Source organism: Panicum hallii, chromosome 1 (genome assembly GCF_002211085.1).
Source record: "Panicum hallii strain FIL2 chromosome 1, PHallii_v3.1, whole genome shotgun sequence".
Lineage (NCBI taxonomy): Eukaryota > Viridiplantae > Streptophyta > Magnoliopsida > Poales > Poaceae > Panicum > Panicum hallii.
The window spans coordinates 6,653,480-6,669,363 of NC_038042.1; the positions used below are offsets into that span (position 1 = coordinate 6,653,480).

General features: G+C 41.9%; 3 protein-coding genes across 9 annotated transcripts; 1 reads left to right on the top strand and 2 right to left on the bottom strand.

Moving 5' to 3' along the window:
- Positions 1 to 977: 977 nt before the first annotated feature.
- Positions 978 to 5,652, bottom strand: LOC112878950 (pentatricopeptide repeat-containing protein At1g51965, mitochondrial). Of its 5 annotated transcripts, none has more exons than XM_025943231.1 (4): positions 4,922 to 5,652; positions 2,500 to 3,928; positions 1,195 to 1,801; positions 990 to 1,047 (listed from the first exon to the last, which is right to left on the bottom strand). In XM_025943231.1, the coding sequence occupies exons 1-2, from the start codon at positions 5,618 to 5,620 to the stop codon at positions 2,726 to 2,728; spliced, it is 1,902 nt and encodes a 633-aa protein (XP_025799016.1). In that variant the 5' UTR covers positions 5,621 to 5,652; the 3' UTR covers positions 990 to 1,047; positions 1,195 to 1,801; positions 2,500 to 2,725. The 5 variants fall into 5 exon arrangements, with proteins under 5 accessions (XP_025799015.1, XP_025799016.1, XP_025799019.1 ...); XM_025943234.1 differs by having other exon boundaries at positions 1,001 to 1,047; positions 1,637 to 1,801; XM_025943230.1 differs by lacking the exon at positions 1,195 to 1,801 and having other exon boundaries at positions 978 to 1,047.
- Positions 5,653 to 5,747: 95 nt separating this feature from the next.
- On the top strand, positions 5,748 to 13,370 carry LOC112878952 (endoribonuclease YBEY, chloroplastic-like). 3 transcript variants are annotated; one of them, XM_025943236.1, is made up of 16 exons: positions 5,885 to 6,217; positions 6,401 to 6,652; positions 6,740 to 6,835; positions 7,358 to 7,532; positions 7,641 to 7,721; positions 7,826 to 7,905; positions 8,427 to 8,519; positions 9,161 to 9,232; positions 9,575 to 9,694; positions 9,783 to 9,833; positions 10,367 to 10,552; positions 10,683 to 10,981; positions 11,078 to 11,126; positions 11,557 to 11,722; positions 11,814 to 12,886; positions 12,986 to 13,370. In XM_025943236.1, the coding sequence occupies exons 1-12, from the start codon at positions 5,885 to 5,887 to the stop codon at positions 10,731 to 10,733; spliced, it is 1,590 nt and encodes a 529-aa protein (XP_025799021.1). In that variant the 3' UTR covers positions 10,734 to 10,981; positions 11,078 to 11,126; positions 11,557 to 11,722; positions 11,814 to 12,886; positions 12,986 to 13,370. The 3 variants fall into 3 exon arrangements, with proteins under 3 accessions (XP_025799022.1, XP_025799021.1, XP_025799020.1); XM_025943235.1 differs by having other exon boundaries at positions 11,615 to 11,722; XM_025943237.1 differs by having other exon boundaries at positions 5,748 to 6,217; positions 11,078 to 11,722.
- LOC112878953 lies at positions 11,522 to 12,769 on the bottom strand. The gene is made up of 2 exons (XM_025943238.1): positions 12,457 to 12,769; positions 11,522 to 11,889 (listed from the first exon to the last, which is right to left on the bottom strand). Exons 1-2 carry the CDS (start codon positions 12,729 to 12,731, stop codon positions 11,568 to 11,570), a joined length of 597 nt encoding a protein of 198 aa, XP_025799023.1. The 5' UTR covers positions 12,732 to 12,769; the 3' UTR covers positions 11,522 to 11,567.
- Positions 13,371 to 15,884: the final 2,514 nt, after the last annotated feature.

Below are 15,884 nucleotides of genomic sequence, written 5' to 3' on the forward strand. Positions count from 1 at the left end.
AAATTCATCAACAATTCCATCTAATCGTTTGATAGTTTTCGCTCACAGTAAGTGGGCCATGAATAAAATTGATTGCATTTGAAGAAACTTCCTACTGCTGCTTGCTCATCATTGCAGAACCGAAGGACAACTATATTTCCAGGCCGCTACCGTTGCAGTTCTGACAATAGTTTTTGTTTGACGGATCAAATGCTTAGTAGTATTTCGGAGGCTGCTACAATTAAATAGAAAATTTGAGGTGTATTTTTTTGTTTGAAAACTGCTAAATGATTCGTACAGTGAAAGATTTGGCGGGCTCGCAAACACGGATCAACTAGTGCATCGCTATCGATCCTCCTTCCTGTAGTTATTTGAATATTTATGGCAGATATTTCAATAGGTCCTTCCTGTGTAGGAAGGGCTTCTTCCGCCTCTCCATTCAATTTCATCTCTGGCAAAAGTCCATGAGCTTCATGTCGGGCTTCAACATTGCCTGACAAGCGGCGAATCCTTCATAGCGCTTTTGATGTTCTGTGATGCAGACGTCAAGTTATGGTCTTGCACATTTCATCCTTGTGAAGGAAGGGTTGGCCGATAAATTATCAACAGTTCTTCTCCTGCGCAACACAGAAATTATTTTCACCTCTCTTGTCATTCTTGACAAGTGCTCCGATGCCAATTTGATGCAATGCAGCGGAAGGCAAATCAGGGGGGCAGTCCGGAAGCCGTAAATTTAGCATCACGTACACTGGCTCTGCATGATGATAAACGAACCCTGCCTGAAACAAATGTGAAGCAAATCAACCTACGGTTAACTGCACCAGATAAACTTTCAGAAGTTTAAGTTACAAAATCAAGGGATTTTAAAATGCTGAATCTGCAATGGACACATATGAATCAAGGGAAAGAAATGAGATTAAAGCTACAATTTTAAAATCAAAATAACCGGTACAGCCGTCAAAGTAGTATTTTTCCCCAAAAAGTTATCGTAAAATCAACTTGCCTTTATTGCTGTAGGAACTATATCAGCTTGATCTTCCAGTACCTTGAACCAGAGCCCTCCTCTTCCTGAAATATGAAAACCATCAGTCTCTTTGTATATCCATTATTTAAGTGATGTTTGCACACACTACTTGTAGACTCCAGTAAGACAGTGAGGCCAGGAGTGATGCAGCAAAAACATTTGGGGGTATTTGATAAGAAATTAGGGCTAACCACTATTACAAATTCATCTTGGCATCCAGCATGTCAACAGCCCCAAGAAATGGTGTCATAGGAATAGATGCATGAACATGTTTGGCAATCAATAACTTGCCAAAGAAGTGTGGCACTGTTCCAAATATTAAAGATTCCAAGCAAGGACATCTACGTGCTGAAGCTGTGAGAGTAAGGGAAATGCTTGGAATCTAGATATAAATCAATATGTAAACTTCAGGGAGATATTGCACACCAAAAGGATCAATGCATACTATAAAGACACAGTTATTCACTATAATGGGCAAAGCACAGAAACAAACAGGTTATGCACATGAAAGCCATCATAAACTATTGTTGCTTCTACTTTCTCTGATATAGTACTGCACATGTTCCCCTCCTCCCCCTTCATCCAAACACATCCCCAAACAGAAGATTTAGCATTGCAATGGCACATCGTCACCTGCTACAGGCCTTCCAAAATCAACTTGTTTTGCATCTGAAATCTTTGAGCAAACAAAGAAGTAGCAGCTCCAAGATGTTAAGAAGTGCACAGGAAATACCATTGTTTTATCACTCAGTGAACTTGAAGTCCAAAACAATTGGCAATCCTACGAGGCATATGCCTCTTAAATAGAACAGGGAAGACTCAAATCAGTCACAGAATATTTGATAAGGCATCTACATTTTTTAATTAGGCTCTGCACTATTTTATTTCAGAAAAGAAGAAAAAGGCATCTATGTTTTATGGATAGCAGAAGTTTGGAGCTTCAGCACGTTAGTTTATCCTCAACTAGTGCTTCTATGATCTTCCAGAAAGTGAGAAGCACGAATGAAGCAATTTGAGGCTTGGTTTGCGACCACCCACTTTTCAGCTAGTGACAACATAGATTTAGGATTTGTGCAACTCAGTTTTTGGAAAAGAATCTAAATACCACCATTTATTCCGACAGGTATTAAATATTCACTTTCCTAGTACAGTGCTGAGATTTGAGAATGTTCAAAGCTACCCTTGCAATAAGTATATGTTCCCACCTATGTGATGCAAGCAGCTGTAACCATGTGATTTTGTTCCGGTTTTACAGTATATTTTTCGAAAGACCTCCGGTTTCTCCTTAGGTTCACACACCTTAAGGAGAAAGTTATTGTATAACTGTATGGATCAAAGGATTAAAGAAAAAGTACTTAACTATGCTAATGCTGGGAAAAAAAAGGGTCTGGTTTTAATGACTATGAATGTAGGTACTAACTCTGAGTTTTACAAGATAGATCCTCACATCTTGAATATAGTCTTCTGATAGGATGATGAAGTATAAATGTTCTTACCTCTTCTCAAGATGTCCATCATCTATGAATTGTTCAGAACTGAGGTATCAGCAGCCATGCAATAGTCTTGATACTTATAATTCTGATAACTTGGGATTACTAATTTGTTTCACGGGGATTGAGCAATCATTTGGAGACATTATTTAACTGCAATATTGCATACAGATTATGGATCCTCAGCTCCACCTCACTGAAGGTATGCAACCAAAAGATCCAGGGTAGGCCATCATAATGGACTTACAACCCAACCTGTAGTCCGACTTGGCTTACGTATTCTTACTGTTCGTTGAGATCTACTTTCCAATCGCTCAAGTATTGAGTAAGTTATCGAGTCAGGAGCCAATCCCTGTTGCTTCAGAGTTTCATAAAGTTTATGAGCTTCTGCTGTCTTCCCACGTCTCTCCAAACAGTCTAGTAAAATGTTATAGGTTACGATATTAGGAACGCACCCCTCTGCAATCATCTCATCAAACAAGCTGCATGCCATATCAACCTTATTGGATTTACCAAAGCACTCAATTAATATGCTGTAAGTAAAGACATCAGGATCATATCCTTTCTCTTGCATCTCTTTGAAAAGCATGTGGGCTTCATCCAGATCTCCATTTTTCCCAAGGCAGTTTATGAGAGAATTGTAGGTGATGACGTCAGGCTTACAACTGCTAGCCTCCATTTCTTCAAAAAGTTCACGCACCTTATCAACTAAGCCAACCCTACCAAAACTTGAGATCATAATATTGTATGTGAAAACATCAGGAGCAACCCCATTTGCTTTCATCTTATCGTAGAGATTGCTTATGAAGGATACCTGCTTGAGCTTCCCAAGAGCAGAAAAAACCATATTGTACATTCCAACATCTGTAGCAATCCCCTTTTCAGGCATCATATGTAGTAGATCAATTGCCTCTGCAGTTTTTTCTGCATTGCATAGCACCTCAAGCATTGATACAAAAGCATCCCGGTCTCCTTTCTCATAGGAACTCCACATACGACAGAATACATTATGAGCCTCACTTGCATGCCCAGATTTGCAGAGTGACTTGACCAAAAAAGAATAAACTGATCTGTTCAGATGTCCACTACAGATATCTAGAACCTCATTCAGCCTGTGCAGTTGTCCTCCTGTTGCTAAAACATCCAGGATGACGCTATATGTGAATTCATTGGGCTGGCAGCCACGTTCAATCATTTTAGAAAGCATAAAAATCACCTTGTCAATCATCTTGTTCTTACCAAGAGCCTCAATAACAGTATTATAAGCAATCAGGTTAAGAATACATCCTTTGGACACCATTTCCTCCAAAAGTGAGAGAAATTTAGTGGTGTTCCCAGCCTTTCCAGACATTCTAATTAGTATAGTGTATGTGTATGCATCCGGCTCACAGTTGTTTTGTTTCATATCTTGGAAGACTTGGTAAGCTTTGTCAACCTGCTTGCACCAAATTTGTACTTGTTAATTGATGATATGCAGTTAGATTGAAACTTTTCTTTGGGTGATGAAACAGAAATTCAAGTTTTCCATAAACAAAGCTCTACTAATGGAACACCACCGGTCATCGCCTACCCACTCCCTTGCTGTAACACATGCATTAGCCCCATGCCAAAGCAAGTTGGCCCATGGCCCACCTGCATGTATGCACAGCCACAAAAGGCAGCACCATGTACTGAGGGGAGGATCGAGCGAATTGATTCCAACTCTGATCCCCTTCCTGTTCTTACTTGACAAGGACTCATTGGCGATTTCTTCTCATGTCCCGGTGGATCTCATCAGCCACCATGGGAAATTCTATTTGGCGGCAATGACTAAGTGAGGCCACCTCCACCAGTCCAAGGAGAGCAGTGTGACACAGGGATGGCAGTGGTGGACAATACTAGCGTAGGGCAGCAGCACAGGATGAGTATAGCAGCAAAGGCATTTAGCAGGCTGCATTAGAGTCCCACTGGGTATAGCAGTACATTCCCCCACACCACTAACTCAAATGTATTGGGAACATCTGATTCCTTAAGCAATTAACAATTAGTGGAAAAGGTGAAATAATTGCAGCAAAAACAAGCTTTCTACAAGAACTTTGAATTCTTCCAGATACCCATCAATAAACGGTGCCTCCCACCACCAGAATGGCTATAATCCATAATCAGATAGCTCAGTTAATTCATTTATATAACAACATCAACTAATTTTCCACCACAGACAGTGGAAGCTCATTTTTACATACCCATTAGAGTCTAAATTTTAAAATATTCATCTTCAGGAAATATTTGGGTAACATACCTCTCATGCTTGTGATTCCTAATGCTATGATGAAATGATCAGAACTAAACATACCGACAACATATTTCATACAACCATACCTACCCTCTAAGTTAGCACAGTATGACAAAGAACATCGCTAAATATATAAGATTGTGCTTATAATCATACCATTCCAGCCTTGGCAAGCGCATCAAGCAGCATGTTATATGCAAAGATGTCCAGCTTGTATCCCTTCCTCCGCATCTTCTCATACATCTCGAACCCCTTCCATACGTCCCTGCTCCTCAAGTGCGCCTGCACAATGCACTTGCAAGTGTACCCGTTCAGCCTCAGCCCCCACTTCTTCGCCAGCTCCAGGCACCTCCCCACCTCCACGCCCATCCCGACCAGCAAATTCACGGTGGAGATGTTGCCGGGCACGCCGTCCCGCTCCATCTCCGCGACGAGCCGCAGGGCCTCGGCGGGGCCTGCGCGGCTGCGGAAGAGGAGGGACAGGATGCGGTTGTAGGAGAAGGCATCGTGCCGGAACCCTGGGATGGAGGTGGCGGCGAAGCGGAAGAAGCCGAGCGCGAGGGCGGTGTCCGGGGCGACCGCCTTGATGACCTCGGAGGCCTCATCGGCGGTGAGGGTGAGGCGGAGGGAGCCGAGGTAGTCGGCAAGGTCGAGCAGCGGGGAGGGGGAGGACGGGGAGCGGAGGATGCGGGCGACGGCGCAGACGAGGTGGCGGCGCGGGAGCGGAAAGCCGCGCGTGTCGATCGGGGTGGGGGGCAGCGTCGGGGAGACGGTGACGGTGAGGGAGGGGCCCGAGGGGGACGGCGTCGCGGCGGCTATGCGGCCGGAGTAGGTCGTCGCGAGGCGGCGGGGCATTTTGGCCGGTGTGGTTGCGGGGGGCTGAACACGCGGGGCGGCGGTTTGGGGGCGCCTGAACCCGAAGGCACGGAGCCTAAAGGTTTCACTGACATGCGGGGCCAGATGGTTCACGCCGTGGACTGGGACCACATGTCAGTGACGCTCTGTTAAACCCTTATCTTCCTCGCCGCTCGGGCCTCTCCAGCTTCTGCCCCTCAACCTCGGGGCAAAGGTTCTAGAACCTTCTAGACGCCTCGCTCGCACCACGCCACGCGGCTCCCGATGGCGCGCCTCCATCTCCTCCTCTCCCGCGCGCTCGCATCGCACCACCTTCTCCCTTCTACGACCGCCTCCAGCCTCCGCCCCACTCCGCGGCGGCCTCTCCCTCCCCACACTCCGCCGCCTTTTTCTCCTCCACATGGTCGTACCCTGCCCCCCTTCGCCGCCGCCGCGTCGCGGCAGCACTCCGCGTCGAGCTTCAGGATAAGGCGCTCGTCGGCGTCGCCGATGTTACTGAAGCGGAGGAAGGCGAGGAGGCCGATGCGGAAGGGCCCCGGCGAGCTCATTGTGCAAATTGGCATCGAGGAGGACCTCCCCGACGACCCTGAAATCTTGGTATTGCATAGGCGCCCTAATCCCAGCGCTTTGAACTGATGGAGCTTTGCATTTTTTCCTGAAAATTCCCGAAATTCCACATGCATTTAATGTTTTGAAGCCACTTTGCGATATTTCCCTTTGCATTTTTGTGAAATGTTTAATTGGCATGATATGTGTACCTCATTGCGAATTGCTGTGCAGAGCATTGCAGAAACACTCCAAACTGATGTTGGGAAAGCGGCGAAGGTGGCCTTTGACAACCTTGAAGGCTCTGAGTACAAGACCAGAGATCCTTCTATAAGCAACTTGAACAAATACAATAGTGTCGAGGTTTCTCTGCTGCTTTGTGATGATAATTTCATCAGGGAGCTGAACAAAGAATGGAGGGATGAGGATCACCCTACTGATGTTCTGTCAATGTCACAGCATATCCCAGGGCTTGATATTCCCATTGTATGGGCATCCTACTGAGTCAGTCTATTTGTTTTGGATGCTTGTTATTTGACCTTTTCTTTTACATATTTTGTTTTGCTCCTGCAGCTGCAGTTGGGTGACATAGTAATTTCTGTTGAAACAGCACAGCGGCAAGCAGAAGAAAGAGGCCATTCACTTCTTGATGAGATCAGAATTCTCATGGTCGGTTTGTTTTTATCATTGCTAGTATTTCAACGTTTTAGTATTGTAGTCATCTCTGTTCATTTCCTAATATCTAACTACAACTTCTCCAGTTGCATCAATGATTCAATAGTCGTGTAGTTGTTAGATTTATCAATATTGGTGTTGACCTCATACTGCACTTCGAACATTTGTAAGATTCGAATACAACATTAAGCAAAATCGTACTAAAGGCCAGGTAAATAGCTTTCTACATACTTCATAGCTGTACTATTTTTTTAAAAAAAGACACAGTCAGAAATTTAAAAGCTGCTTGGAAAAATAGAGACTACAGTTTGTGGTGAGTTGCACTGTATGCAAATGCTCAACTGATCATTTCCATCCGCCATTGCTTATTGATAGCTTGAATGCCCCTATGCTTAAGAGGTTACTATTTCTATGCTAAATTGCCAATACTGCTGTAATTTGTAAAGCAACCTGCATACGGCAGTCAACATTAGAGCAGCTTGCACGCTATTTATGCTAACCAACTTAATTCAACAGGTGCATGGATTGTTGCATTTGTTGGGCTTTGATCATGAACTCAGCGAAGAGGCTGAACAAGAGATGGAGAAGGAAGAAGAACATATATTAAATACACTTGAGTGGAGAGGAAAGGGATTAATTAAGAGTGCATATGACATTGTTGCCCATATGGCACATTTACAAAGTTCTGTTGGTATAAGTTCGTTGCAAATTTTAATCATTTACTTTTTCTAGAAAGCAAAATGAATGTCAATCTATTTCTGATCACTGGACTACCTATGGATTGACCTGTTGTGTACAGAGGCCAATAACAATATAGAGAAAGTGAGCCTACAAGAGGAACATTGGCCCAAATTAAGGCATATCATTTGTGATATAGATGGTGAGTTGATCGAGCGCATTGAATTTGTTAGCTTTTATTGGATCTTGCCAAGATCAAGCGTATAATTCTGAAAAATTGTTAAAGTACTCTTGTGGATTATGAAGGACACCTGCAGGAAGAATCAATAGAATCTTTGAGAGAGGCAATTGCAACAGGAGTAAACATTATCATGGTTACTGGAAAGGTGGGTTCTATGCATTCATGTTATTTGTTCGTCTAAATCTCAATGACACTGATTTGAAGTGGAGGCTAGCATGAAACAAGTTTTAATGTTACCAATCATATGCCAGCTTTCTGAAACCAGAAAAGAGTATGTGGAACACTCTGGAAAGTTCTCATGAATGTTGATAGTTAACAGAAAAGAATGTTTAGTTCTTTAGTGAATCATAATACTTCAATCGCTTCCTAATTCTCTTTGATTATCTGTAGGTTAGTTACATATGTTTATAGACTGAGAAAATCTTCTAAACATTTTTTAAAAACTTCTACTTTATATTTAGGTAATTATGTAATCCCGGCAAAGAAAAATTCTATTGTACAATAGTTATGGAATTTTTTTAGTGAAGTTAAAAAAGAAGCAAAATAATATCATGTGATTGAACCAGAAGTAAATCATGTAACTGACCAACAACAGCTTACTGTATTTTACCATGACTTTCTGTATTGCATTTTCTTATGAGTTCTTTATTTTTTTTCTTAAACTAGAGCCGGGCTTCCACCATTAGAACCTTCAAGCTTCTTGATTTCTTTGATAAAGGCAATTTTGTATCAGAGACATCACCTGGTGTATTTTTACAGGTACATTGTCTGATTTCACTAGGATAAGAATTTGTGGAGGTTTGTTGTCAAAGTTGTTCTGTTGCCTTGTTTGTTCCTGTGATGTAGTCGTGATGGTGTTTGTAACATTAACTACTTTGTTTCCCCCAAGGCATATTTATTTCACTAATTGTAACAGAGGTCCAATTATTCATCTGTGTGGTTCACTAGTTTAGCATAGCCAGATGCAATTCGTTAGCAGTTACCTTTGACAACACTGTTTACATGACATTCAATTTTTATATTCTACAAAAGAAGCAGCTCATAGGAAAACTTGCAAAGTTTCATAGGATGCAATGAAATCTTACTTTGTTGCACAAATAGGACATGGTTAAATGCTGAGATTTTGAAATACGCAGGCAAACTTAACTTCTTTAACTGCTGCCCTATACATGTCAGTTGTTTCTGCAACTAAGTAATATGTATTCCATCAGCTGCATACAAATGAAAAGGATGTTTCCTAATACCAATGTGTGAGGGTAATGTTAGCCGGTATCGACTGTTGAGCTCTCCTCATCATTTTTACTTGTTTATCTAAACAACTACTGCTATCATGGTATGTGATCTTTCCTAAAGTGACACCTAGCCCCCGAATGATTATATTTCTGCTATGTTTGGTTCAGGGTTCACTTGTCTATGGAAAACATGGCCAGGAAGTTTATAGAGCGGAATTGGATGTCGATATCTGCAAGGAGGTGGTTACTTAAAATCATGTCCATGAATAATTTTTAACAGCAGCTATACTTCTAAGTTTTATTTATATATTTTTAGATATGCTCTTTCCATGGTAGTTTTAATTCTGCACTTACTATTCCTTTATTATAAAGAACTATTTTTTAGAATAATTTGGACATTTTCTGTTATTTGGTTGTTTTTGGATCTTAGGTGTGAAATGCATTCCCTTTCATCATGAGCTTCTTTTCCCTTTCGTCATGTTCCTCTATGTCTTCTTTAGGCATTTTCACCAAAAAAATCTCCTTAGGAGTGGAAAAGGCATCATTTATGTTATCTATAAGTTCCTTTCGTTCCATTTGCAGGCATTCCTGTACTCCTTAAAGCATAAAATTCCTGTTGTTGCATACTGCGAGGAACAATGTTTAACCTTGTTTGAACATCCATTTGTTAACTTGCTGCACACTGTGCATCATGAGAACAAGGTATGATCTATAGATATTTGCTAGACAGGCTTCTTTTCTTATTATGCCATCCTTTAGGCAGTTGAAGCAAATTTGAATTTCATATCAGGTAAAAGTGATGCATTCTATTGAGGACCTGCTGAAATATTCATCCATTCAGGTTTGTCTTGTATTCTTACTGTAACGTAACGTATTGATGTATTTATGAGGCTCGCAGCTTTCTTTCATTTTTCAGGGCAATGTTCCAAGTAGCACATATACAGCATTTGATGAGATTATAAGCTTATAACATGTTCACTTGTCTGAAATGGTCCAAATTATAGTTTCATTTTTATAAATTTAGATCATCCGAAGGCACTAGCAGGAACAGTGAGATTGCCCTGCTTAGGAAAAGAAATCTTGAAGAAGCATTATTAGTAGTTGGGCTTGCAAGTTCAAAATATGACCATTAGTACCAATTTGATAGAAATCTGCATTATCTCTATATAAACAGAGATGAAGAAATGGAGTAGCATAATGAAATGTCAAGCTAACTCATAAAATGTCTTCAACAAATCTCTTTAAAATGGTTAAACGGAATTGTTGGAGAAACACTGTTGAGCAGCACTCTGTACGTCTGCAATAAATGAGATAAATAGATATAAGATCACTTTGACTTCCAGTGGACTTACACCTATTTCCTTGTACTTGCAGAAGTTGCTACTCTTTGACAGTGCTGAAGAGGATTCATCTGTCCTGAGGCAGCATTTTTCAGAACTGACTGAAGGGAAAGCACGTGTTCTCAAAATGCAGCCAAATACAATTGATATTGTCCCACTCAATGCTTCAAAGGGTGGTGGTATAAGAATTCTACTTGACCATCTTGGAATAACAGAAGATGTAAGGATCATTCCCATTGAAGAACTATATTTAGTGTTCATTTTTGTGCATTCATCAATTTTTGTGGTGTCCTCTTTTAAGAAGTGCTAAGTGCTAACATTACAGTTTTCTTATGAATATATGTCTGCAGTGTGCTCTTGACGCAGTTGGAGACTATACAAAATGGCTGAGCAATATGTGACTCAACTGAAATCATTACTGGATCTTTCTTAAGAAAAAGCATGGCAATTGAGAGCTTTAGATGTTAGAGAAGCAATGGTATGCATGTCATATACCAAAGAAATATAATTACCGCTTTGGACGTGTTTACTTTGAAGGCTGCAAAAGTCGCAAGTTCATAGCACATCCTTTTCGGATGGCAATTAGTGTATTTTTATATTTTGGAGAAAGGGAGGGGGTGGTGAATGGCAGCTTAAATATTTTGTTCAGGTAATGCAAGCTTTAAATTTAAAATGTGTAACTTCAGTGCAAACTTGCTTTTGTTTAAGTTTAGATAACATCATTCCTTTTTTGTATTCTGAACAGATCCTCATGTTGAGATGCATGAAATGAGAATGGAATGAGCCTCAGCCATGTGAGCAAAGTCACCTTCTTCAGTTCATGACAATCTCGACTCTCCATAGAATTTTTTGTAGTTGTGTTTTATGCATCATTGCTAAATTTACTCAGTAAATGTGTAAATGGCTCCTCCACATTGTGGATATTTATTTATTATGAAAAGAATACTGAAGTGTAGATTGATCTGTAGGAATTCAATGGAGGCATTTTGATAAAGATAACTGTATTTTTTTTTGCCATGATAAGTTTTGTTGATTATGTTCACCCTTTATCCTTCCATCCGTAAAAATGTTCAATCTTCATATGGATCATGAAGTGAAGCATAAAAGAAATTATCTTGATCCTAGAAGTGAATATAGTTTAAATTTTCATGTGTAAAGCACGCATGAAGCACAGTTGGTCAATTGGAAGTGGAGGCTTGACACTCTATTTCTTATTTCTTCCAGGTTTCACATATTTACAGACTGATATGCATTTGTGCATCTCTCTTGTTCTGGTGTGTAGTTGGTTTCGCGCTGCTGTACAAGTGACGGGTGTTGCAAGTTCTTGTCATTACTCTAGCAACTGAACCATTTGAGGGCCTCTTTGCTATCACCTTGTTGCATGGCCTTGGTAAGTTGTTTGACCGTTGGTTCATGTCTAATCCTGCTGAATAACTTTTACATGTCTTCATCCTCTTACTGTATGAAATTTTCTTTGCTAGATCTTGAACACATGTAGCATCAGATATTGATGTGAATGATTGGGACTTCCCTTGGTAGTATTTGGACAGTCCTTTCCTGCAGAAATTAAATTACGTGTAAGCGAATTTGAATGCTTGGCTATTGAAGTGGAGTTTATGAAGGTAGATATTGAAAATTTGATCCTTTAGAATCATGACATCTGTCCAGGTGCAAATACAAATTGAAGTAGAACTGAGTTGCACCCTTATAATAGATCTTGTGCAAAGGGGAACCTCTCCTAGTTAGATCATATGATTGTCACCTTTCGTTAAACTGAATCAAGTGATTTTGCAAGCTATTTATACTTTATAACAAATAAGCAAACCATTTCGTTGTCTGGTAGGGACAGGAACTAGCTAGTGTTAACACAATATAGTACTACAATGAAATCACAAATTTTATTCGAGCATTTGTAATTTTGAATTTTGAGGCTACCTATTTTTCTACCATTACCATGAATGTAGAACTTATAGTATATATTTAATAAACTAGTGTTGGGGCCAGGTGACAAATTACGTTTTTGTTTCTAGGAATTAGAAAATGCAGGCAACAAATTTCATGTGTGCAGGCTTTGATTTTAGATAGAGAAGGGGGGGGGGGGGTGTGTGGGGGTGACGTACACACCTGATTGGAAGCTGGACTACCAGCGAGGACAACTTGTACAGGGGACCCTCGTCATCCAGCTGCAACATGCTCGAAGATGCTGAGGATGGCTCACGGGGATGACCAGGTGGGGATGATGTTGCATCATCAGACAGATTTGAAGCTGATGAGCACAAGGACCCGCTGGATTCACCCGAGAAGGAAGCAAACTCAGAGTCGTCACCACCTCGTTCATTGCAGCTCTCATCCTGACACAAGGGTACCCCGTGAGATGATAAATTGCAAAGCTCTGCCATTTCATAGGAAGCTCTGCTCAAAGTTTGGAACTTGGAAGGCAAAGGGACACAGCTTATGTTGATATATAGAGACGTAGGAAGAGAGCTGTTCAAACGGGTAGATAGATAGGCATCCTTTTTTTATCAGATATGCTTCATCAACTCGGTGCCAGAGAGTAAGTGATACTTACCCTTACTCCGTGTGATCTTGATAGATCCGCGTACAGATACTTCTTATTAATTATGAATTTTTTCCGTCTCTTCGTTGCTCACAGGAAGGAAGAAATTGACATGAGTCACAGTTACTTTGGGTGGATCGTTGGTAGCCTGATGGGGGAGCATGTGAAAACGACGTGCTCTGGCTGCTTCAGATAAGCATCTTATCCCGGGCTAAGAAAGGAGGTTTATCCCCGCGGATTAGGAAGGATAAGGTAGACTATGGCTGCAAGAAGGTGCTTTCTGTTAGCTTGGGGTTCCTGCCTAGGGTGTTAATTATGGTAACTTAGAGCGAGATCAGTTTCTTTATTGTGGTCCGGCTGACTTGTACAGCCAGTCGGCTGGATCTCAGTCAAGTCGTCATCAGCAATGGAGTAACTAACTAAAGAAACGATGCCCCCTTATCCTGCACATGTTCTCAGGAATGGTTGCCTGGTTGGTTCATGCTTGTTTGCACGAAGGCGTAGGTCCATTTATGACATGTTCCTGCAAAATTTGCTGACGACGTCCTAATGCATTCCCAGAGTAGTTGCTGGTTTCTATAGAAGCAGTTGTCAGTTACGTGCATTACCTTCAGTCTGAGGATGTACGCATTGCCAGGGCTGAAGGCTTACGCACAAAGAGTGATTCTCACGTTACGGTTAAGCCACTTAGAGTTCCTAATCTCTGCAACTGAAAAGACTCAAGTGGTAGAAAAAAGTTTGCCGCTGCCAAAACCGTCTTGTCCCGCCCAAAAAATCCGCGCGCTATCGAATTAGTTTTGTCGTGCGATCCTTTGAGTCCCGCGGTCCGGGTTCCCTTGCGTCGTGCGTTCTGCAGCTGTCCGGGTGCGCGATCACCAGGGCGGTTCTGCAGTTGCTGGCGGCAACCACGGCGAGGGCCACGTTCCGGCCACTGCGGCCAAGGAACAGCGCCGCCAACCGCTCCTACCCCTTCCGTGCCCCGTCATACACGCCCTAGACCGCCCAGAACAGACTCACCGCCCTGGAAATCCTCTGCTCACCGTGGCTCCGTTCTTTCTGTGCGCCGGCGAGCTGAAGGAAGAAGACGACGGAGGGAGGGATGCTGTGGCGACGGATTTGGCTCGGGAACGGCTCAAATCGATGCGTGAGGTGTCGCTGAGGCTATTGGGTAGGGAATCGACGGGAGACCGCTCCTCGGAGACGAATTTGGCGGCAAAGCGAGCTCGGCCGAGGAGCAGACTTAGCGAGAGGAGGAAGACGATGGCCCTTCAGGCGGCATTTATTCTTATCCGCAGCTCCTTAGTGGCCTCCACCTCCTGCTTGCTCGATTTCTGCTATCCCTCGCTCGATCGACGCGTGGCTCACTTCAATTTTTACCGTCATTGATCAGCGACGGCCATGTCGAGAGGATAAGCTTGAGCTGCTCTGTTTGTCTCTTAATTTTCTGAATAGCCTCGATTGCCCTCTAAACTAGCGAGTTTGAGCTCAGTTATCTCCAGAGTTTACTACTGAACTTCAAAATATGACAAAAGCAACGTTGTAGCCCTGATATTCCTCTACAACTTTCATTAAAGGTATCTTCCTTGGTTTGTCCTCAAAACCATTCAAAAATGGCTCTGAATATTGCTGTTTACACCGAGTTAAACTGAATATTCCCGAACCTGAACACTGCAGCGCATTTTTCTCCAAATTCTTTCACTGGACTTCAAAATCTCCAAAAAGTAAAGTTGTAGGTTTGACAATTATCTACGACTTTTGTTTCAGGCACCCTTGATAATTTGTTCTCTAACATTTCCAAATTTTTCTCTGAACAGATAGTGTTCATGCTATTTTTCTGAATATTCAGCTAAACCCTTTCAGGCTACCTCTGTTTGAATTCAAATTTGAATACCTTGCAAAAAACATTCATAGGAAAAAAATGATATATTTTCATAGCTCATCCAACCATCTTTGAAATGGGGTACTTGTCATCCAAAATTATTCCATACAAAAACATTTTAATTGGCCTGAAAATTGACCCCTTTTCACTAAAAATCTCAGACTTAGAAATATTTTAAGTGCTGAGCTGTTTCAGCAATTTCTTCAAACTTTGATCCCTTCAAATAAAATCTTAGCATCTCCAAATCATCCCAGCTTTGGTTCTATTGCTTAGTACATGCCTTGTAGTTTACTTTCATGCTGACAAAGTGCTCTTCATTCATGCTATTTTTTCATGCTTGATATATGTATTACTACTATCTGCCTGTCTGTTCCTGGATGACATATTAAATTAAATTTTAGAGATAAGACATATAGGATATCAAATAGTCGGATAGACATCATGCCTATAAAATATATTTTCATCAACCATACCATTTTGCCTTTTCCAAAACTATTGTTGCCGCCCGTAGCAACGCACGGGCATGCATCTAGTAAATTTATAATTCCTCCATTTTTGTCAAGAAAGAGAGCAGTATAAAAACAGGAACTTTGTGCACTTTTCCTTCAGAAACCACGGAACCGAAGACTTCCCTGCTCCAAGTGCAGTATAAAAATCCAATAATAGCAGCTAAATATCTGAAGGGGCCAAGGAGGAGATAGAGATGCCCTTACTACACTTGCACCGTTACGTGCAAGCTTGCAACGACGGAGCCGGGCGGGCATGGTTAACGCGCACGCCATTTGGGCTTCTTTGAATTGTAGGATTTTCAAAAGGAAATTTATAGGTCCTTTGGAACAAAGCAATGGTCTTCCTCTTGGAAAGCTTTCCTTGTCTCTCTCTCACACGATCGTAGCGTTTTGTCGGTGCTCATCCAAACGGTCATTTCTCTCAGTTCCTCCTGGGTTTTTTCCCTTCTGTAGGACGCAAGGTGGTCTGACAATCCGATCCTGTGGCTTTACAATTCCTGCGATTTAGAAACCGTGCGGTTTCCAAAGAGGCCGTAGGTAGGAGGAGAATGCTTGGTCCTTCTTTGTGCAGCCGTGGGCTTCGTACGCCGAGTCTGTTGAGATCAGC

What these genes read in the sequence shown, in the direction of transcription:
- LOC112878952 (XM_025943237.1), top strand. Translation starts at nt 5,885, where the DNA reads ATGGCGCGCCTCCATCTCCTCCTCTCCCGCGCGCTCGCATCGCACCAC. An exon ending in TATCATTTGTGATATAGATG is followed by an intron (nt 7,722 to 7,825) that starts GTGAGTTGATCG and finishes TGGATTATGAAG; the next exon opens with GACACCTGCAGGAAGAATCA. An exon ending in CTGTGCATCATGAGAACAAG is followed by an intron (nt 9,695 to 9,782) that starts GTATGATCTATA and finishes ATTTCATATCAG; the next exon opens with GTAAAAGTGATGCATTCTAT.
- LOC112878953 (XM_025943238.1), bottom strand. Translation starts at nt 12,731, where the DNA reads ATGGCAGAGCTTTGCAATTTATCATCTCACGGGGTACCCTTGTGTCAG. An exon ending in GTAGTCCAGCTTCCAATCAG is followed by an intron (nt 11,890 to 12,456) that starts GTGTGTACGTCA and finishes TAATTTCTGCAG; the next exon opens with GAAAGGACTGTCCAAATACT.
- LOC112878950 (XM_025943230.1), bottom strand. Translation starts at nt 5,620, where the DNA reads ATGCCCCGCCGCCTCGCGACGACCTACTCCGGCCGCATAGCCGCCGCG. An exon ending in CGCTTGCCAAGGCTGGAATG is followed by an intron (nt 3,929 to 4,921) that starts GTATGATTATAA and finishes TGGTGCAAGCAG; the next exon opens with GTTGACAAAGCTTACCAAGT.